This window comes from Drosophila suzukii, chromosome 2L (genome assembly GCF_043229965.1).
Source record: "Drosophila suzukii chromosome 2L, CBGP_Dsuzu_IsoJpt1.0, whole genome shotgun sequence".
Classification (NCBI taxonomy): Eukaryota; Metazoa; Arthropoda; class Insecta; order Diptera; family Drosophilidae; genus Drosophila; species Drosophila suzukii.
Window position 1 is genome coordinate 7674285 of NC_092080.1, and position 21809 is coordinate 7696093.

At 42.1% G+C, this 21809-nt stretch overlaps 3 protein-coding genes and 3 long non-coding RNA genes across 7 annotated transcripts; 2 read left to right on the forward strand and 4 right to left on the reverse strand.

Moving 5' to 3' along the window:
- Nucleotides 1-96: 96 nt before the first annotated feature.
- On the reverse strand, nucleotides 97-14592 carry Pino (protein pinocchio). Of its 2 annotated transcripts, XM_017084230.4 has the most exons (5): nucleotides 14445-14592; nucleotides 13752-13977; nucleotides 1934-2006; nucleotides 924-1173; nucleotides 97-453 (listed from the first exon to the last, which is right to left on the reverse strand). In XM_017084230.4, exons 2-5 carry the CDS (start codon nucleotides 13975-13977, stop codon nucleotides 241-243), a joined length of 762 nt encoding a protein of 253 aa, XP_016939719.1. In that variant the 5' UTR covers nucleotides 14445-14592; the 3' UTR covers nucleotides 97-240. The 2 variants fall into 2 exon arrangements, with proteins under 2 accessions (XP_016939719.1, XP_016939725.1); XM_017084236.4 differs by lacking the exons at nucleotides 13752-13977; nucleotides 14445-14592 and adding an exon at nucleotides 3069-3523.
- LOC139352201 (uncharacterized) lies at nucleotides 7859-8541 on the forward strand. The gene is made up of 2 exons (XR_011603633.1): nucleotides 7859-8116; nucleotides 8273-8541. It is a non-coding gene; the product is annotated as an uncharacterized lncRNA (long non-coding RNA).
- A 421-nt stretch (nucleotides 14593-15013) lies between the features above and the next one.
- On the forward strand, nucleotides 15014-18165 carry TBC1D23 (TBC1 domain family member 23). Its single transcript, XM_017084209.4, has 3 exons — nucleotides 15014-15218; nucleotides 15582-16944; nucleotides 17021-18165. Exons 1-3 carry the CDS (start codon nucleotides 15202-15204, stop codon nucleotides 17708-17710), a joined length of 2070 nt encoding a protein of 689 aa, XP_016939698.3. The 5' UTR covers nucleotides 15014-15201; the 3' UTR covers nucleotides 17711-18165.
- Nucleotides 18095-19292, reverse strand: LOC139352199 (uncharacterized). Its single transcript, XR_011603631.1, has 2 exons — nucleotides 19241-19292; nucleotides 18095-19177 (listed from the first exon to the last, which is right to left on the reverse strand). It is a non-coding gene; the product is annotated as an uncharacterized lncRNA (long non-coding RNA).
- On the reverse strand, nucleotides 19291-19753 carry LOC139352200 (uncharacterized). The gene is made up of 2 exons (XR_011603632.1): nucleotides 19550-19753; nucleotides 19291-19506 (listed from the first exon to the last, which is right to left on the reverse strand). It is a non-coding gene; the product is annotated as an uncharacterized lncRNA (long non-coding RNA).
- A 122-nt stretch (nucleotides 19754-19875) lies between these two features.
- On the reverse strand, nucleotides 19876-21636 carry Iris (iris). The gene has a single exon (XM_017071132.4). The coding sequence runs from the start codon at nucleotides 21586-21588 to the stop codon at nucleotides 19963-19965; it is 1626 nt and encodes a 541-aa protein (XP_016926621.3). The 5' UTR covers nucleotides 21589-21636; the 3' UTR covers nucleotides 19876-19962.
- Between the last annotated feature and the right edge of the window lie 173 nt (nucleotides 21637-21809).

Sequence of the window (21809 nt, forward strand, 5' to 3'; positions counted from 1 at the left end):
TGAACGCTGCACAACAATAAAAACTAACAACTAAAAAGCTTAGTAATTAGGCCCTAAATTACGGGTGAGAGACTGTGTGTTTTTTGTGTAGAGGAGGTGGAGGTGGAGGAGTAGCTGTATCTGCTACAGCTTTCAGCTATCTGCTATCCGGTTGATTGGCTGTGTGTGCGGGGAGGTGTGGCTGATGTGGAGGCGTGTTTGCAGTCTGGCTGTCGAAGGAACTCTTTGGCGGTCCTCGCTCTAGATGCGACCGCTTTTGCTCGCCGTCGATGTGGACAGCTGTTCCAGGCGGGAGCACAGCTCCTGGGCCAAACGCAGTTGATTCGCAGCGGCAGCGGCACACGAGGTGGCTCCAGCTCCAGCGGCTCCGCCAACGGGCATCTGGACTCCGGCCACCACTTCCGGATAGCTAATGCACACGCCCACCCAGCGAGCTTGACTGCAGGCATGGGACTGTAAGGAAAACAAAAGGAAATGTTTAGTTTGGTAAACAATCATGAATTCTGTTGAATTTGTATAACTCGAAAACGTGCCTATATATTTCATTTAATAGAGCAACTTAAGGCGTAATATTTTATGTCTAGAACATTTGTTTAAATAATCTACCAAATGTGTATGTATTTTATAGAAAACATCAATGTTAATTTCCTGCTTTCAATGCTTATTTGCATTGACTTATCGACAAAAGATTTGGAGGTGTCAACCAAAGCTGTTATGTATATTAACTTTTCTTCCTCATTTTGTACTTTCAAAAAATTAGTATCTATCAAAATGGGATTAATAGAAAGACTTGGCAAAGCAAACAATTGATCCGAGATAAAGAAATTTGAGTTATGACGTTCAATAAATCCAGGAAATTTTGGCTTAACGATCGAGCTATGGAAAATTCGACAAGGGGAGAGGAGGCAGAGTAATCAACTCACCATGGCGAAATCACGTTTCCATTGGACACCGCACTGGCCGTCGCAAAGGGGACATGGACGCTCCAGGCTGTAGCCACCGCATTCGCTGCAGTCGAGGGACACATGGTCATCCGTCCAGGAGACGCCGCAGGTGAAGCAGGAGCCCATGTGCTGGCGCAGCTCCTCGATGGTCAGCACGTTGTCCATGCTGATCTCCAGAGGGCTACCAACCAGATCTGGCACCGAAGCAGACAGACGGAGATTGTGATGCCTGGAAGAGATTAGAGCCGAAGCGGGGAATTCTTGATTAGTAATCATGACAAAAACCGTGACCTTGCCAAGTGGGTGGCAGGCAGCATGAGCTGGCGTGATTATGATAATAAGTAGCGTGCCGGTACGCAGAGCGGAATGGGTTTTCGGGATGGATGGATGGGTGAGGTGGGTCTGGGGGGATGGGGACGAGGGCAATGATTGGCGACTGTACCCGACGACTCGACTCTGCGGCGCGACTTTCGCCCGATCATGTGAGCGATGGCGACGGGGCTTTTGTTGCTTTTGTGCGGCCCCAAAATGCCAAATGATAATGATACGAATGCGAATATATATGTATACATTCAAGTCTCTAGGTGTATGTATATAAACACAGACGGACGCCGAACTGTTGAGCTCTGAAGGTGCTGGCCCCCTTCATTAATGGGCCAAAGTCGTGGCCAAATTGCAGGTGTGGTTTTTATTATTGTATATATTTTTTATTGGATTGATAGGTATTGCGGCTGTGTACTCTGCACCCTGGCCCACTCGCCATTCTCCGCTTGATAAGATTGCTAAAATCATGAATGAGACACCGACTCACGCCCCCTTGCGTATCCCCCCTAAAATCCAACCCTGACATTGTTTACAGCGCGATATTTAGCAAATGCGAGAAACGGAAATGGAAACGAATCGGTTGAATCCCATGAATCGCTACTTCCAGCTAATACAATGAATCATGTATGCGATCTATAGATGAGTATCTAAATTTAAATACTTACGACAAGGGACTGCAGATGTCGGCGATTTGGGGACCGTGAACACTGGCGATCGACATATTGGCTGTTGATGGCACTGCAAAGAGGGGAAAACAGAAAAAAGTCAGTTGAAGTTCATCAAATGTAACAAGGTAATGGCGGTGGAGTTCAATGCTGGCCAGGTAAACGATCGCCGGCGAAGGTAAACGAGCTTGTTGTACAGGTGCGTGACTCAAGTGTCATAAGCTCGACTGTACCAAGTTGAGCTTCTGCGACTTGGAGAGCAGCAGCAGATCATTCAAATCGATTCAGTTCTATATATAAATAACATTTTCCGCTGCAACTCGGACAACATTCTTGGTTAAAATTAACAACTATTCGTGTGGGGAAACTGAAGGTGGAGTGCGGACCAAGTCCACAAACCGCTGAAATCCGGTTGAAAGCACCATAAACACACCCGAGGCCGCTGTTCGGAGAGTGATCAGTGCGTCATCTCTATAGAGTGTAGTTTCAATTGTTTTGGGCTTGGACAATTAAAAAACTTTAATGCGCGAATTATTCGGAATTGGAAGCGGAACGTTAATTGCCTGCGCTTGTGTCGCCGCCAACTGGGGGAATACTATCTATAGGGTATACTATGCGATCCGTGTCCACATTGTCTCCACGATTTTGGCAGAGATGCAAAAAGAAAATCTTTTTGGCAAGGCACATGACTGCCGCAGCGTCTGCTGGCCTGGCATCATAATAAATAAATAAATACGTATTCAGCGTTGTTATGCGGCCAGCCGTTGAACGTTCTATATTTAGCTGGATCGTATCGAGAAAGTATAATCATGAGACGTGCCCGAAATAAACCTAACAAAAACAACATGGGATAGTCTAGGGGATGGTTTGTGCCTCTGCTTGACTGGCTGCAATTTGGTTTGCGTCCCCACTGATGGGGGGGCAATTTTCAGTAAAGGCAACGGCGCAAATACGAAATTGCTGTAATTTATCCGAGCATATTGTGCCTCACACACAACTAGTTGCATTTAATTTGATTTTATTTATTTATAGAAGGGCACACAGACAGTGGCACAAAAAGCGGAGGAACACGGACGGGGCGTTTTAATTTTTCAGTTATTTTTTTCTTTATTATTTCAGGCACGGAAATACTTACATTTGTTGTGTTATTTACGGCAACGGTTTTTGTTTTTTACTTTTTTTTCAGCGCTATTAATAAATCCAAATTGGGATTTCTGTGCTGCTTTTTTATAAGTGATTTGTTTTGCTTGTTGTTGGTAATTGTAGTTGGCCTTGCGTAAGCCAGACAATCCAATTACTTTTTTATAATTGCCTCGATATTAACATTAACCGTTGGCAATTGTTTTATTGTTTGTAACTTTTCACACGCGATGCGAAAGACAGTTAGCTCATGAAAATGCAATTGGCAATTGTAATAATTGTATGCAGTTGTTTTGACAGAGACTGCAGCGCACTTTTATAGTTGGACTGGGAATCGAAACTGAACTGAGTAGCTGGTAATGGGAATGCTTTTCACCAGATTCGAATAGTTTTCTCCAGAGCCGAAAGACCAAGTGGGCAACGTCGAACCGCGAAACTCAAAACTCAAATGAACGCTGCTCGCTGAAACCGCTCCGCTTTTATAGGCTGTCCAACTGGCGAGAGAGTTACCAGCTAGACGAGAGAGGGAGAGAGATAGAGAGAGAGCGCGATACCAGCGAGTGATATTCCTCGAATCGGATGACAAAGCAAAGCTAACGAACTGAACTTGCCAACCATACAATCTCACAAACGAATAAAGTAAAAAAAAAAATAAACACTCGTAATAAACATTAAGCAGGGGTAAATCACAAGCGAAATACCAAAACAAAGTCAGATGCTGGCCAAATTGGCGGTAGTTGGCAACAGGAGCGGCTCTCGCGGAGAGCGAGAGATAAGAAACCAAAACAAAGCGATATGTAACGAGTGTACCGACTAGGAGATACCCGTTACTCGCTGCTACAAAATATATTGGGAGTCCTAAAATGGTTCCAAAATCTGAGTAGATACAAATTCTAAAAACGTTCTAAACCCATCAAAGGTATCAACAAACAAATGTTACAAAATATAAGTTCTAAGGGGCTGTCCATAAATTAGGTAATCATATAAGCGTGGGGGCGTCATATAAATGATTACTCCTATGAAAAGATTAATTCTTTTGTTTGAAAAGTTGATTTCATGGGAGAGGTCGTAACTCAGCAAATCTATGATAACTTAAGTGATATATTCACAGCTCCTAAGATAGATGTGTAATATCTTTTTAGTGTCTAAATAGGTAATTCGCTTAGTCTTTTTGCAATATGTTGGGACCGAAACTCTTGTCAAAAACTTTATAATAATCTTGCATTTCCGAGTACCCTCAAGAAGAACGGACATATACAGACGCTATAAAATGTTACGTCACTTTGTGAAAATTATATATACCCTCTCGACTTTAAGAGTAACGGGTATCAATACAGATAGCGAGTGAGTGAGGGATCGAGCACTTTTAACGGTCAAGCGCAGCGGGCGGGCACCCCTTCACCCATACCCATACCCACACAGATACCCCTACCGATATCTCCTCCATACGCCCCATCTGCCGCGCAGTACGTATACGACACATTGACCGGACGGACACTAGTACATCGACTAGGTGTAATCGCCCGCCGGTTATTGACGCATGTCCAAGAAGACGGCAAAACATGATGCCCCCTGGCAACCGTCAGAAGAATCGACGGACGCGCTGTTTCATTTGAATAACAAATCATTTGGCGCTGTGACAGGTAGAGCGCCGGGCAAGGACAGGGACGGTTACGGGTTCGGATTCGGGTTCGGGTCCGTGTCCGTGAAAGCGACGGCAGGTGAAAAATCCAGAGTGAATGGCTGAGGGCAAAGGATAGGGGACAGAGGGAGGTAGCCGGAAGATCCTCATAAAAGACCAGGTAGAACGCAATCCTAATCACTAGATCCGCAAAGGTATCAGCGGAAAATTCCATCAGGGGGTGTTTTTCTCATACTTACAAAGGCCCTATCTTTCCAATAACATGTTATTTCAATATATTCAAATTATATTTCAAAAATATTTATGACTTAAATAGAATGATACAAAAATATTTTCAAAGCACCCCATCACGTTGTATTTTTGCTATTTTCAGCGATCTTAAAAATGATATATTATTATCTCATGCTGGGAATATTATTTCTGCTCTTTGGTTATTTCCCCATCATAAATATACATAGACGTTGGCACATATACCATCATTTTTCGCTTATCAATCTACTGGTAATCTTATCAGCAAAATTCCCTCCGCACCTCTACTACTTTTTTTTTTGCAATGCGCGTGTCTCTGCAGCACATTGTAAAAAAGGTGTAATGGTGAAACCCATTTGGTATGTATAATATGACGACGAGGTGACTCCCGGGGCTGTCATCCCGCCCGAATGGAAATTTTCGCTAGCGTAGGCATGTTAATAGGAAAAAAAGTTGCCAAAGTGCAGCTAGACCGAGCTTAACTTATGCATATGAACCGAGATCCAAGGCGCGCGCGTCGCTTTAAAGGCGTTTCGAATTACGCCAGCCCAACGAAAAGGGAGCACCCCGACCAAAGCCAAGTATCCAAAAAAACCAGAGACGAACCAAAGCCAAATCCAAGCGACCCTCGCCAAATTAATGCAATTCAGCGACAGAGGCGACGACGGTCAACTATACACAGAACCACATACGTACATATAATACTTGGGAAGAACATATAGTATAAACAATTAATGTTTATTTAGAAAGCAAGAACGAAACCCTCGCGATCCGGGCACGCTTTTCACTGGCATTCAACTTTTGTCGAGGCGCAGTTTCGTACTTTTGTGCACGGAGAGAAATGGAATCGGATATATGCTGGTTAAATAAACATATCCACATATATATACCATGAAAAACCACAAAGCGTATTATGTTCTTTTCTTAATATATTAAAGTTCCCCCACACCAAACGATTTTAACGAGCAGACCAATTCTCGAATTACGTGCATTCAATATGTGATGCGTAAAAAGTACTTATACCAAAATGATGACATTTATACTTTTTGTATATTAACTTGTATAATATTGGGTAATTGCATAATGACCCCGATCATTTTGTAGCACTTAAGTTTGCAGTGTGAAGATGGAATCGGGGGACCATTGTCATCGGAGAAGGTCACACGGCAATTGGCGGAGAAGCTCACACAAAAGAGACACTCTCACCTCAACGGAAATTGCGTCAGACAACGTGAGGATATTAGTCCGAAAATAACAATATTTAAACAATATTTTGCAAACCTTTTAAAAACTTATTAAGTGCCCCCGCACTCATGCGTGTGTATTTTTATACTCTTCCCCAAGAGCCAATCCAAGTCCAAATGGCTTTATATCGTTTCTGTTCTAAATATATCCAGCCCTTTTGTCCAGAATTAAATTTTTCAGGAACCCCTCACGAAAATAGAAACATATGTATTTCGCAACCGAATGTTTTGGGGAAACAATCGTCCAGAAATTTGTATTTTTATCTTATCGCTTGATTTATACGCCGGCAAAAGTGCTATCAATAGCTTGAATATCGTAAATATAGGTTTATAGGGGTTATTATAAAAATATTTATTATTCAATATTTAACAGATTATAATCTGTAATGTTTATTTGACGCACGCCGTATGTTGTTTTTATATTTCGTTGATGAATACGAAAACCCCATTTAATTATAATATATTTATTAATATGGGAATCTGTTTATTATTATTGTAATAATAGAACTATAGGGAAAATCCTTTCGAAAAACCACATCTAACATTTTAAACTAGCTACCTATTTGTTTCAATATTGCGCTAAATTAAATATGTAAATTATTACAATTTTCAAAGGCTGCTTGCGATATTTTTGGATAGCTAAACTGATTTATTAGGCATAAATCTATAGTTCGACTTAACTGCAGACTTTACAATCGTTCAGCTACCTTAAGGAAATAAATAACATAAACGGTTTTGGTATTTTTAGACCATTATATATTGTACTTTTCCATTCATTTTCTAAAAATACTCGACCTGAACGATTTATAGTTAAACTACAAATGTAACTTGGGTCAATAATAATTTATTGTTTTTTCCTGCTGTATTCAAAACACACTATTTACCCAGCTTGAACAGGGTATTGCAATTTCACTTATGCCACAATAGCTATAGTTTGTATTTGCCAAGATAGCCCCCCAATGGAATTATGCATAACCACTGTGCTCAAGTGCTGCTTGAAGACATGCGCTTCCTCTTTTGGATTTGGCCTGGCCGCCAGTCTTTAGCTTCGGTTTTGAGCTCTGTTTTGAGCAAGTTGCTCCGCAGCTAAGCAAACAAAGCTGCTCCTGAAAGTAGCTGTTAATTATTGTGATGGGTGGATGTTGTGTCTGGTGTGTAAATACACAGCACACATGCGGATGGATGGATCCGTCACAACCAAATGCTAAAACAAAGGCGGCTTGACGTCAATTGTGAGGGAAATCAGGAACCCAACCCCGAAAGATAACAACACAAAACCATCCAACCAGGCAAAAGAGCGGCTTTGTTTTGCTTTTGATTTTTAATATCGAATAATAATGATGATCTGGAGTTTGTAGGCGGTTGCGGCTGAATCATTAGACTTGTGGGGAATCTGCGACTCCGGGTTTTTGGCCAGTCAGCGCCACACGTTGATCGTTAAATTCATCTTTGGACAGAGCGTTGCTTCCATCATCACAAGCTGATGCTAATGAGTTCGCTCGAATGCGGCAAACCCGTTCCACGGGATTCCCTCGCCTCGAGATTCGAGTGTAAACAAACCGAAATCGGAATTCCAACCTGCGGTCGGTACTATGAAAACCGTTTACTTAATTAATGGGGGAAAAGTACCCACACGAAATATCGGCGTTAACTGCCAAAACGGGGCGTAACCCTGTCTGGGCATAATCCAACGAAAGTGGCTATTGGTTCTATAATCACAGGCCATATAAGTGCACTTAGTATTCGCGACTCTATCCCCTCTACCCCCAACAACCCCATTTGATCGGAAAGATTTACGAGCCCATCTCACCCAGTGGCCAGACGAAACTGTTGACACGGGCAATTAGAATGCCAACGGACGACCCTGACCCTTGGCCCCCTTTGGATATAATAATTTGCATGGGTTTTGTAAGACTTCCACGTAATTAATTTGCACACCGTGACTGATAAGGTGATCTCGTCAATGAGAAAGCGGAATATCACCTATAAATAGGTCTATGACATTTTATCTCACGGCAACGTTACATGTTTACGAATATATGTATACAGATCTCGTTACTCTAGATCGGCGAACTGACTGATGACTGATACGAAGTCAATGCGACCCTGTCCATGACTGAAAGACCCAAGAAGGTGGGTCTCATTGAGCTCTGGTTTACGTGACCCTGGCCCTGGAATACACACGAAGAACTGGAACTGCATTCTTCATTGAATCCGTCGATGATGACTCCATCTATTATCAGTACTTTACAAACGAGTGTGTGCAGTCATTGCACCACAAAGTTATATCTAATTTATTACTATCATTAAAAGGGTGGTTTCAGACTAATGTATACCATTATCACGGTTGTGAATAATCTGTTTGTTTTACCATAAGTAAATAATTACTAATATTTTAACGGGGGCCTCCGCATGATCTATAATATTATCTATATTGGGAAAACTTATTTCCTGTACACATTTTTATAAATAGAACGTGTTCTATTCAGGTTTAATGACGCCTCTTTAATATGTATAGATCTCGTTTTTTTGTCTGATCATCTTCACTATTATACACTCGATTCGTACGTAACCTTCAGTAAACATGACTAAATTTATGGCTGATAAAATCCCTTAGCTGATTAGATCAAAAGGAAAATACGTAAGAATAATAAGGTAGGTTCTAGGAACAAAGTTTACCTAAGATAAAGTTTCCCTTGAACTACTTATATCGTAATCAAAGTTTTTATCTTGTATTTCTTTTATAATATTTCAGCTTTAATTGAGATATATTTAAATAGGGCATTATAAGAAATGATTCATTAAACGCTTTATTGATCGAATAATCAAAAAAAAAACAATATCAATATCACAAAGGTTTATTGGCTTTATTGTGAAGAAATAAAAAACCCGGAAACCCCAGAAATTTGGACAATTGACTTCGAAGTGAGTACTTATGATATATAATGCGATTCCATTTAAAACATTTGCAACAAACATTAAACTTTTTGTTGCTTAATATTTCTCAGTAATAAATATTCCCTTAAAATGTGTTTAATATGGAAACCCAAGTCATGCCTCATCCCACTGAGTACACAAACCACAGATCACATATGTTTATGTCAGGCCGAGTTACTTGGAAGCGATATGAAACTTTTTCAAAACAGTCTGTATATATTCCATTATCCGGCTTTTATATCTATCCCTACTAAGGTCATAAATTAGGCTGATAATTAGTGGGAAACAAAATGGAAAGACCTAGAAAAACATTGTTGTATTTCTATTTTGTTTTCTGGAATATTTAGCTGAACTCATTAAAAAAACAATGCCCGGAACATTACGCGACTCGATTAAAATGCATAAACAAACCGCTGTACATTGAACACTAGATCAAGGTACTATTTGCAACGCAAAATCGGCATTTGCAAAAATTCCCAACCGCATAGGCAAAGTGCGCAATCCCCAATCAAAAAAAAAAAACTAGAACACACCGGAGCGGGAGAGTCCGAGAAATGTAATGCCCCCAAAATGATGGAAAGGGAGGGGATTTTGCGGTTTCGTTTGGCGCGCGACAATTAACACTTGTGGAAGTCTGGAGAACACTTAATTAGCAATTTGCATAATGCAACAGTTTGTTAATTACACGTGACACGGGAGATTTCCACCGGGGAATGCGGTTGGGAGGTGTTTTAAGTCTCGGTTCCGCAGATGTTGCGGCTTACACTTCCAAAAGTTGCCTCACAGATTGGTTTCAGTTCAATCTGGTTTCGCTTTTAATTTGTTCAATGAATTTATATATTTCGAATTTTAGACTTTCGCCATGGACAATATTTAATACATTTTTAGCATGTACACGAGCTAACAAACAAACTGGTTCCGTAAATTGACAAAGGTCCTACATTTGTTCTTATAATAATGAACTTGGAATTCAACCATAGAACAATTTGGTTTGATCTGGTTTGATTATTTAATTTTCTCAGGCAAGTCATTTCGAAATGCAAGCTTTGGAATGGCCCATAATTAACAAAGTGTCAATAAAGAAACTAGTTTGATAATTTCATATAATAGCTACATTATATGACTAGACAAAGAAATGTTTATAGTTTAGAGTTTCCAGGTTTTTCTTTGTTACTTTGGTTTGTTTTTTAATAAACTTATCGGCTTACAGGGTTCCTCGTAATTTTGGTTTTGATTAATTAAATATGTTGGGAGCCTAGTCTAGCCATTCTAGAGAAAATTAGATTATAACTTTTTCATAGAAAAAAGATTAAAGCTTTAGACTCTTATCTTTGGGCTTTAAATGTTCTGTTCTGAGGAAAACTTATATTATTTGCGTTTTTTATTTAACATAGGATTTAGGCGCATGTTGAAAATAGGCAATAAAAATAATAAACATTAATAAACTTAAATTATTGAATTCCGCAGTTAGTTTCCAAGGTGGTGGCTCTTAACCCTTTAGGTTCCTATCTTTATGGCGACTACCGTGTGTATGATGCAGATGGTGGGAATTTACAACAAGTTCGAGGGGGTATATTTAGTCAATAAAGTGGCGCGAGCGACTAACTGACGTCGTCAGATCTGACAACGTCGTCATCAGCATCTCGTTGAGGGGAATACTATATGGTACTACGGCAGTCGCATCCACATCATGGTTGGCGCTTGGCTTCTCTGTTAGATTTGCGTCGCACGGAACATTTACCCAGTGTAAACATACACACAACCGGTACCGGTTTAAACCGATTTCGACTGCCGTAGTGCCCGGCAAGGGTTCTATCTACTAAATATATATGCTCGCTTGTGTGTGCTAAAATTGTAAATTAATAAAAAAATAAAAAAAAAAACGAAAGAAAGAACGAAGCCAGTACAATGAATGAATGAACGGGCGGAATTCGAATTGAAATCAATCCTCGACACACGGACACACCCAGCAATCGAATCGGTCGGGCCTCTCCAAGTCGAGTGGTGCTGCATTAGGGGGGGCTTAAGCCTTACAGACCACAAAAATACATGTAACTATAGATTAGACCCCTGTTGCCACCGGGGATTCTATTATATTATTTGTAAATATAGAATTTCCTTTCACCTTATCACTCCGTTCTAAATTCCATAAGCTATATAAGTCGTTTAGAAGTTCTCAAAGAATTGAATGGTTTTGTTTTTAAGCATTGTAAGGTATAAGACAATTATAGTTGTAACTATAATTTAATCGTTTTTATATCAACGATAGTCATTCATGGTTCCCGGAATGAGTACTCAATGGTTGACACACTCTGGTGATCTTTTCTCTCTGTATTTGGATTATACTCGGCCAATGGGAGGCACATTCAGCCTCGAACCGGTTGAGTCCCAAGTAAATCGGTTGGGGGCCATCTGGAGCCGCCTCTAACTGGTGGCCAGACCACAAGGCCCGGCGCCAGATCCCGATCAGAAGTCAAAGCAGATCGCAGATCGTATTGCATTTGGGCACTTTCCATCACGCCATCGCCGGATCATCCAGACATATGTCCGTACCTGTGCCGGCCAGCACGCTTCTACTTCCACTCCAATGCGGAGGGGCTATCGGTTTTCGACAGAGTCTAAAGAGAACCCGAGACGATGGGGCTGCTGCGCAATTCCAGGCGGTAGTAGTAGTAGTAGTACAGCGGCCGAGACTTATCAGCCAGAGACGCTCGAGTCGACAAATTGTACAAAATCGTGAACGAACTGCGCGTGGCGTTTTCGTTCTATAATGAGCATGGGAACATAAAACACACATACTGTGGGCCGAAGTGCTCGGGGGGCATTGCGAAATCGAAAACGGTTTTATTTTTAAAAATTGTCATTACGTTTGTCGTTTTAATAAGGCATTTTATGCAAGCAAAATGCTTATGCAAGCTCCCATGTCCGCGCATGAGACTCGCCAACAATGTGTTTTAGCAAGCGCTTCCCACCGCCTAAACAAAAATATAATTAATGTTGTATAAGGAATAGCCGGGTCTAGACTGTGGATGACTCAAGCCCCACACGAGATAAGCACAAGACTGATCAGTTCAGATAATAATATTCCACGACATCCATCATGATAAGTGGTTAAGTACTGCATGTGTACTCAGAAGAAAGATCAGATCTAATAAGTCTGAATCACGAAGATAAGGCTAACTTATGATCCTATAAATAGCTCTGATAAATCGTTTTTAACTAGCTTGATTGACTGCGAATTCTCTGATTCATTGAAAATCTTACAACATCAACGTGAACTGAAAACTGTGTAACTTTGGCAGACGAAGCTGATTGCAAATAGTCTGATGCAATATGCTAATCATTCGCAAATATGCGAGCTAAGCTAAATGGTTCGTAAGGGGAAAAATGGCACAAGCCAAAGGTGGCAAATGCTGCTGTAACTTTCTCTTCCATTTTGGTAAATAACATGATGTAAAGTATCTCAGATATGTAATAGAAATTACATATTGATTGGGAAAGTCTGAGGAAACTAGCTCTCTTCCAGGTAAAATTTATAGATGATGAAGAAAATTTAATGTGAAGTCATTAAAACGAAACAAACTAGCTCCACCAGTTGCTAGAAGTTTTCCTTTCGATTACCGCCCCACTTAAGACCGGAAAAAGGACATAACATCCAACACTCATGGTTGGTTCACACGCAATGCTGATGGTTGGCTAATAACCCCCGACTTTATAAGCCCTACTCCATAGAAGCCTTTAACGAGCAACACGTGCTAAGCCGGTTAAGCAATATGCATGCAAAAAAACAGCTCACGCTAGCACGCATAAGCTGCCACTGTTTTTGTTGACCAAAAATTGGCCAAAAATTCCACTGACATTGTTGTGCCATCGGACATATTTGCACACTCTTTTGGCACCCATTTTTCAGCCGGTGAGCCGAAGGAGAAGCATGATCAAGCGGAGAGGCCGGTCCGTATCGATCCGAGCCGGAGTCACATGACAAACGCGTGAATTTGCCGGCTGAATTCTGGGTGACAAGCCAAACGTGTGAATAGGCGAGTCGCACGACTCGATTGTACGGTTGTACGGCTAATCAGATCGCAGATAAACGGACGGGCAAAACAATTAGCCAAAAATGAGTCCACTCCCTCATCCATTGGTGGCTGTTTCGAATGGTTATTGATGGGTAGCCAAATTTTCCGTGGGATGTACATGCGTTCTAAAAACAGCACAGAATGCGTCTAAATTAAAATGGAACACTTTCTGGCAAGACAGAGTATTGGCCATTCCGGTATTGTATAATTGATAGCCCTTGTTTTATATGGGACCCATTATCAACGGCACTCGAAGATAAAGTGGGGAGTGTTTGAGCACTAATAAAAGTGTACGGCAGTTTTCGCCCGATCAGACAAAAGCCGGGACTTGAGAAATCGGGAAAACCACTGGCCGATAAGCCATTGCAGCTGATGGTACAAAGGTGCCAAAAAGGTTTTCCGCCGCTCAATTAGTGGGCTTCGCTATAGCTAATCGTAAATAACATAGATTACTATGCGATGTCTAGACTATAAATATAATCGGCGGGTTAATTATACACCTCCGCTATATGGTATACATATATATTCACCTATAAAGTTGAGCTTGTCGGTGGCGAGATTACAAAAGTCGGGATCATCCACATCAAAGATGATGCCATCCTCCCACTCGGTGACAATGTGCGATGAGGAAACGGAAACGGAAGTGGAGGAGGTTGGCACCAAGGAGTGGTTATTGCTGCCGGCACCGGAAATGCAGTTGTTGTTGTTGCTGCTGCTGCTGGCCGAGATGTGGTTGTTGTTGCCGCCCGTTTTCATCTGTTTTGAGGTAAAGAGACGCAATTAAAAAGGGTTTGCAAATTATGTACGTGCTGCTATGCAAATAGCAAACTACACACGTGGCTCAAAGTGCAACTTATGTTGATTGGCCAGGTAAATGTGTAAAAAATTGGTGATAAATCGGATAAATAGGGGATTTTCAAAGGGGTGGGGAGGGGGTTCTATAGCACAGCTGTTGCACTCACACACATACACACACCTCTATCTCTTACAATTGCAACTTGCAAAATCAATAGATGCAAAATGCATTTTATTTGGGTGAAGGCTGTATGTGCATTTGTATATAAATTTGTATATACGCATGTGTGCAATTGCATTCGCCTTATGTTGTTATTTTTGTTATTGCCTTTGCCTTTGCAAATTTTGTTTGGCCCCCAATGCATGTGTGTTTGTTTGAAAAGTCCTCAAATCAGTTTTACCTGTTCTACCCATTAATGTTTACTCACCTTTATTAATAACAGCACCTTTAGTTAGCCAGCAAAAAGTTTGTTCTCCAAATTCAAGCCCCCACAGCTGGATTTTAAGTTAAATTTGGATAAAATTTCTGCAAAACAAAACTTTGCTCGCAAAATAGCTGGCAACTAGAGGTGGTAAACTATCGATTATTGTGGTTGGCAACATTAATCGATTGGATATAATACGTTGGGCATTTGAAATTTTGAGACAAAATAATTTGCAGCAATATTTATATAAAGAAGGGTGTTAAAGAAAAAAATGTAAATAAGTAGTTAAATTTGCCTAGTTGAGACTATTTTTATTTAGTTCGCACGGATTGTATTAAATTTGATTTTTTATTAATTTTACAGTTTTAATATGTATTAAAGTGTTTTATTCAATTTACGAAATTTGAAATATTGGTATTTGGCTAGTTTAAAAGTAATCATTTTGTTTTCGTTATTAAAAACCCGATTTTTTTTGCAAACCTAAATAGGAATAATAACCGTTATGTCGTCACGTAAGCACTGCCATCTCTAACGTGCCCCGTGCTAAACGTAAGCACTTCCCATCCTTACAAACGTAACCACCTCTCGTCTCTTAAAACGTAACCAAAATTCGATCAAAATAAATTTGGAATATCACAAAAATCATAATTCGCACCTGAAATAGAAAGAAAATGCACTTACCTGGCCGTCTCCAGCTGAAGAGAGTGCACTAAGCCAGCATTTGTAAACGGAAACAAAGTAATTGGCCAAAAGCGGAGTCATGGAGGAGAATATGTGGTAAATAATAAACATTGGGTTGGGGCTACGTCAACAATTAAGGTTAGTCAGGGAATCTCTCCTTGGATATTCAGCTTCCAAGTTAGTATATGTATCAGTTACATGGGCTGTTTTTCATTTGCCACCAAAGGTCTATGGTTTTCTCAAACAGACGACCATTTGTTTCGGTGATTGAGTCAGCAGCTTCGAGCAGGGTCAGCGGGGTGGAGCACCTGGGAGGGTTTTCAGTGTGGGGTGCTCCGTCTTATCAGCAGCTGGTTATTTAGACACGTTGACGTCGCCTTCACCCCGCTATTTTCATATGTACATGACTAAAACAAGCAACTGATTGTGATGGATACCATTCCATTCTTTTCTCCATAGGATCATAGAGCTGGAGTCGGCGTTACTGGACGACTGCAATGTCAACGACATCTACGGAATTTGCCAAGGAAAAGCCCTGCCGGAGGCTCTGCGCCCGGATGTGTGGCAAGTGTGCCTGGATGTGCGCCATAAATCCGATCAGATGTCGCTATTCAACGAGATCTACGACCTGCCCTTCCAGAGTCAACTGCGCGAGGATTGCCAGCGGCACGTCGATCGCATGGGCAACGATGAGGAGGACAAGGTCTCGGTGGTCTCCGACCTGGAGTCCATCATCACGTTCTACTGCAAGAACAGGAACCTACAGTATGAACCGGATAATGGTTGGATAGAGCTACTGCTCCCCCTGTTCGCCTTGAAACTGAATCGCTCGGATACCTTCAACCTGTTCGAGTCCATACGGGACACCTATATACCCAAGGGCTGTCGACCCAAAGGTAACGTCTTCCATGTTTTCCGGCTGCTCTTGCTCTACCACGATCCGGAGCTGTGCACCCTGCTGGACACCAAGAAGATCACGCCCGACCTGTACTCGCTAACCTGGTTCCAGTCGCTTTTCGCCTCCTGCAGCAGCCTGTCGGTGATCATCGCCATGTGGGACCTGTACTTCCAGAACGCCGACCCCTTCATGGTATTTTTCCTTGCGCTGATTATTCTGATCAACGGAAGGGAACAGATCCTACAGATGAGGAACTCGTCCAAGGAGGAGATCATCAAGTTCCTGGGCCTCATGCCGTGCGCCCTGGAATTTGATGATGTCCCCGACTTTTGCTCCCTGGCTCAGTACTATGCCCTCAAGACACCTACTTCTTTTAAGACAGACTATCTAAAAGCGCTGTATGGAAAACAGAACGATACGCCCCGCAGCCAGGAGGAGGCCAACAAGGTGTCACAGGCACTGTGCTTGCCCGTCTCCGTTTACGAGTTGGTTGAGAACTCGGCCACAGAATTCCCCGTGCCAGATGCAGTGCGCTTCTTTCTCGTGGACTGCCGACCGGCTGAGCAGTACAACGCCGGTCATCTGTCCACGGCATTCCATTTGGACTGCAACCTGATGCTCCAGGAACCGGTCGCCTTCGCCACCGCCGTCCAGGGCCTCCTGACCGCCCAGCGGCAGGCCATCGAGGCCAACTCGAATGCAGGGGGCGAGCATTTGTGCTTCATGGGCAGCGGTCGCGTCGAAGAGGACCAGTACACACACATGGTGGTGGCTTCATTCCTGCAGAAGAACACCCACTACGTGTCGCTGCTGACCGGCGGCTACGCCTCCATTCACGACTACTTTGGCGACCACATGGCCGACTGCCTGGAGGATCACAATGTGCGCAAGTGCCTCGTCTGCCAGCAGCACAACGTACAGCAGGTGAGATACAAAAATGGAAATTTACTTTGATTTAAACCACTTATGTATGTATAACCTGTTACTTCTCCGCCTGCAGACAAAATCAGCGCCGCTCAAGACGTCGACGCCCTCCTCTACCGACTTGTTCAGCAAGTTTTCCGCCGCCATGAAGTCAAAGTCTGCGGAGGTCAAGGGAAAACTGCTGGACATCATAGTGAATCCCAGTGCTAATGGCGGAGCCTCGGCCAGCGGTTCCAATGGCGTGCCAGCGGCGCCGGCCCAGGAACGCCATGTCAGTGCCAAGGAGAGGAATGGAAAGCGGTACCGCAATGTAGCGCCTGTTTTCAGCATTGATGATGAGAACGAAGACGCCTTGGACGGGACGGGTGAGCGGGATGACCAACCGCTGGCTGGCGATGGCAAGGAAATCGTTAATCTGAACCAGTACTTCAAAACCGCGGACATCATCAACGCTTTCAAGTGCCAGGAGGTGCACATGAGCGGCTACATGTACGACAGTCACTTGATCATCACGCCCGGCCAACTAGTTGTGCTCCGGGAACTGGGTCGCGGTCAGGCGCAGATAATGGTGCGACGCCCGCTGGCCAGCATCGTAAAAATCACGGCCAAGAAACGACACCGCGACCTGATAACCTTCAAGTACGGATTCCCCGATGGCGACGGTCTGCTCATTACGGACATGGATCGCTTCCTCATCCCAAATGCAGCCGAGGCAACGGCCCTTGTCTCAAAGCACATAATGAAGGTGCTGGACAACGCCAAGTAGGAAAAAGTGATCGTCCTCAACATGCTTTTCTTGTTTTCCCCCTTTCCCGCATAAAGCTTTATTTCATACACAACCACACACGGACAGAAACTGATACAAAATCAGAGACACAAAGTGCAATGCGCTGGTGAGAGCGCTGTAACTAGTTTGTAATTGGCAATGTTTTCCTTGTAGTAGCTGACAAATTGTAGTTTTTATTGTGAACGAAGGCGCCTTGCTGCAATTGTAAAATAAAGCACTCGTTGCAGAGTCCGGAAATGGAGAAAGTAGAGGAACGTAGTCCCAGATCACATCGCCAGCATGCCCTGCCCTTGGCCCAGATTTTCTAAATTTCTAAGTGCAATGAAAGGAAACCTTAACTGAAGCCTTGAGACTTACAACGTGTAAATGAAGAGAGTAACTAATATTTATTGCAATTAAACCAAACAAATAAAACTGTATTATAATCGACACAATTAGTAGGTCTATAAACCTTGCTCCATTATTCGATTGGTAAAGGAAAACTGAAAGCCATGGTAATGCCAATAGGTGGCACACAGGAGAATCAAAATAATTACGACAGCTCCAGTGATATATGGAAACACAGTGGTTTCCGGTTTCTCTCGAGTTTCGATTGTTGGTTGCAGGTAGGCATAAGAACGGTTGGAAAGCGTCCATTTGCGATGACTTCCTTGGACATTTACAGGTATACCATAGACACTGAGGTCGCTGCGAATCGTTAAAACGACCGTACCGTGTATTTTCAGTTCTGGTTCATCTCGGAAGCAGATAACATTTATTGTGAGCTCCTTGGCAGTCGCCATCCATGAATTTGGTGCTAGAAGTGGTGTCCATATGGAGTTTCGCATGTCAAGATGAGAAGTGCAAGCTGTGGAGGTTTGATTTCGGATCGCAGCTATAGCACAAGGCACTTCAGCATTACTGATTATGAAGATACCATTCGGTTCGCAAACTAATGTATTACTATTCATTTTCAAGCAGTCATCCAAATTTTGTAGGTTGAAATACATATTAAGCTCATCATTAATACCTACATATGGGCTCTCGATGTCCAAAATCTCGATGGTGCCGTTTAGATGCAATTTAGGAATAGGTGTCAAATGGTAAAGGTTAAATTTTTTATCCCAGGTGTCTGCCATAGTGTATTGAAAAACAATCCACTTATCACATTTTCCAACTGTTACCGAGGCAGTACGAATGAAATCCGAGATTGTGTTTCTTAAGAAATGTGTTATAAGAAAGTTCTTTATAATTTTAATGGTTTCAAATGTTGGACAAATGGTACTATTACGGGCGCAATCCACTTCGCAAATAAGTGTTTGCTGTCGCCAGTCTAAGTCAGAGGCAAAAAAAAGCCAAAAAATAGATTTCAAATTTTTGGGTATCTCTATTCTCTTAAATATTTGGTCTCTCACAGTGTAGTACAGTGATAAAAAAGTTGAAGTATATTGCGGTATCAACTCGTTCCTAATAAAATACATATTAAGTTAATACAGAACTGTATACCCCAAAATGCTGAGCTTAACTTACTTAAGATCAACAGTATCCAATTTTTGTATGGTGTTGCGGTACTCTGTGAGGTTAAAAGTTTCCGGGCAAATGTTTTTTTGGCAAAATTCTTGCAGAGTTTTGAAGTTTTTTTCAAGTGCTTGATAATCATGGAGGATATGAAACTTTAGAACGCGATTTTTGGTTTCAACTTGCGCTTTATACTCAATAAATGTTCCGAGATTATTATTGAACTGTGTTACAGACACGGGAGCTACACTTTCGTCGATTCGGGGGTCTGTAGCAAGCTGAGAGCTGGGATTGCATAAGATGAGGAATATGAAGAAGCACTTCATTCTGGATGTCATAGTTTTGAACCGATCCCTTTAAAAGTTCTTTGCTTACTGAAAGGAATGGGCAGTGGACTGCTCACTGAAGTCAAGATTTGAGCTGATGCAGCAACCTCCAAGATATTCTTATGAATACATATACCCAATGTGGAGTTCATGTGTAAAAAGTGCAGATTCCAGCATATTTTATAAACATCCCCCTACTTCGATTTCTAAGTTTTTATTGCTTTTCTTATAGTCTTCAAGTTCTCATCTCAAAATTTTGTAGCCATTGTTTATTAAAGTGCATTTTTCGAAAATGATTTGATAAAAAACAAAGCAAGAAAGTTAACCCGCTTAACAAGTTTTATTAAGAAAATCAAATACAAAATGATTTTTAAATGAGTTAAGATCGGTTTGCAGACCTGAAATCTTCTAAATTTCTTGTTTTTCCAGCAGTGGAAGATTACTGGTTGTGGTTTCATTTTTCCTGTCTTGGAGACCATCGATATCGCTGATTGGATTTTGTGCCCCTGGGAGTTGTCTTCTACGGTGGTTGAGATATAACCAGGAAAGCGAAATTAATGAGGTGAGCAGCACAATTACGGGGCAAACAACAACGACGGTCATTGGATAATCCCCGACTGCTTCGAGTTTTTCCTGATACACCTTCAGTTGGGTAGCGATCTTAAGAAGGTTATTAAACGATTCCATGATTCCTATTTCCTGGGAGGTCTTGTTGGTCAACTGCAACGATGCATATCCTTTTTTCAGGGGAATTCTTTTCTGGGGTTCCCCTTGCAGAGTGACAGCTGAACTCCGGACGATGCAGTCACTCCGAATGCTCAGGATTCCACTGCCATTTATTCTGAGTTCCTGGCTTTCCCCAGAGCACACACCCATCAAACTCAGTTCCTTGGTGAGGGCCACCATCCACGAATTCGGTTCCACCAGCTGGGTCCACATGCTACTCCTAACCACCTGGCGTAAAGTGCACCCATTGGAGGACTGATTTCGTATGGCAGCCAGGGAACAGACAAGGCTATCATCTCCATTTCCATAAGTTATTTGATTGTGCTTACAGACGAACCTTTCTCCGGCCAATTCAGTGCAGTCATCCAGGTTCTGGAGTGGAAAATACCTGTCCATATGATCGTTGATACACAGATATGGGGTTTCGGTGTCCACCAGTTGGATTTTGCCATTGTCCAGCCGCGGAATGGGTGTTAATCGATAGATATTAAACTGTTCCACATCGATTAGGGGCATTGAGATTTGGAAGATCAAATGGTTTTCCAACTGCTGAGGTATTACGGAAGCAACGCGGTAAATATCGGAGATTGTGGATCGATCGAAGGGCATTCGGCGTCCCCGTGGAAGATGGGCCTGAATTTTAAGCATCTCCGCATCCAACTGCTTGATGGAAAGGATAAGAGGATTGAGTTGCCCCTGATGGGCCGAGATCACTGCTTCAAGTATGGCATCCTGCGACCTCTTTAACTGGGCACCCAAACGATTAAGATGGTTTTTCATTCTTTCAATAAACCAGTCTGGGCTATCTTTGGCTTCAAAGTCTGGAGAATCAATATCGAGTTCCACTAGACCTACGTGAACGTTTATTGAGCTGTCTATGAAGGAGGATTTATTCGTCATCTCGTTGGCCATGTCATCTCTACCGAGAGGGAAAGGTTTGACCTTAAAAACCAGAGGATCCTCTGTATCAACCAGGCCATCTTGAAGAATAGAGTCCGAAAACTTTATCAATTCAATAATATCTGGGCACAGTTTGGGACTTATTTCGCAATTATCTCGAAGTGCTTTATAGACTTTTTTGAAGACAGTCATGGCCGGAAAAAGTGACTCCAAATTAAAGCTGGCATATATGGTCCAATCTTCAAAGGCTATCGATGCCCGACCGCTGTACTCCACATAGGTGCCAAGGCTGTTGTTAAAACTCTTCATCGTCATGGGACTTCCATCCCCGTTCCGATCAACTGGAGACTCGAAGGAAAACCCTATCAACAATGTGATTGGGATGAACACAAAACTTTTCTTTATCATTTTCCGCACTTGTGGCCTTACAAAACAAAGACCCTTGTTAAACTGAAAGCAAGCTACCGAGAAGCGAGTTTGAAAGGTATGGAATATAGTTGAAATTTGCTGATTTAGCATTTCGATTACTGATATACATTTGCATGTATGTAAACCCTTAAATTTTTCGCAAGTCCAGCGTTAAATAAGACTTACCAGCCAGGTTTTCATGTAAATGTGTTCTATAAAAG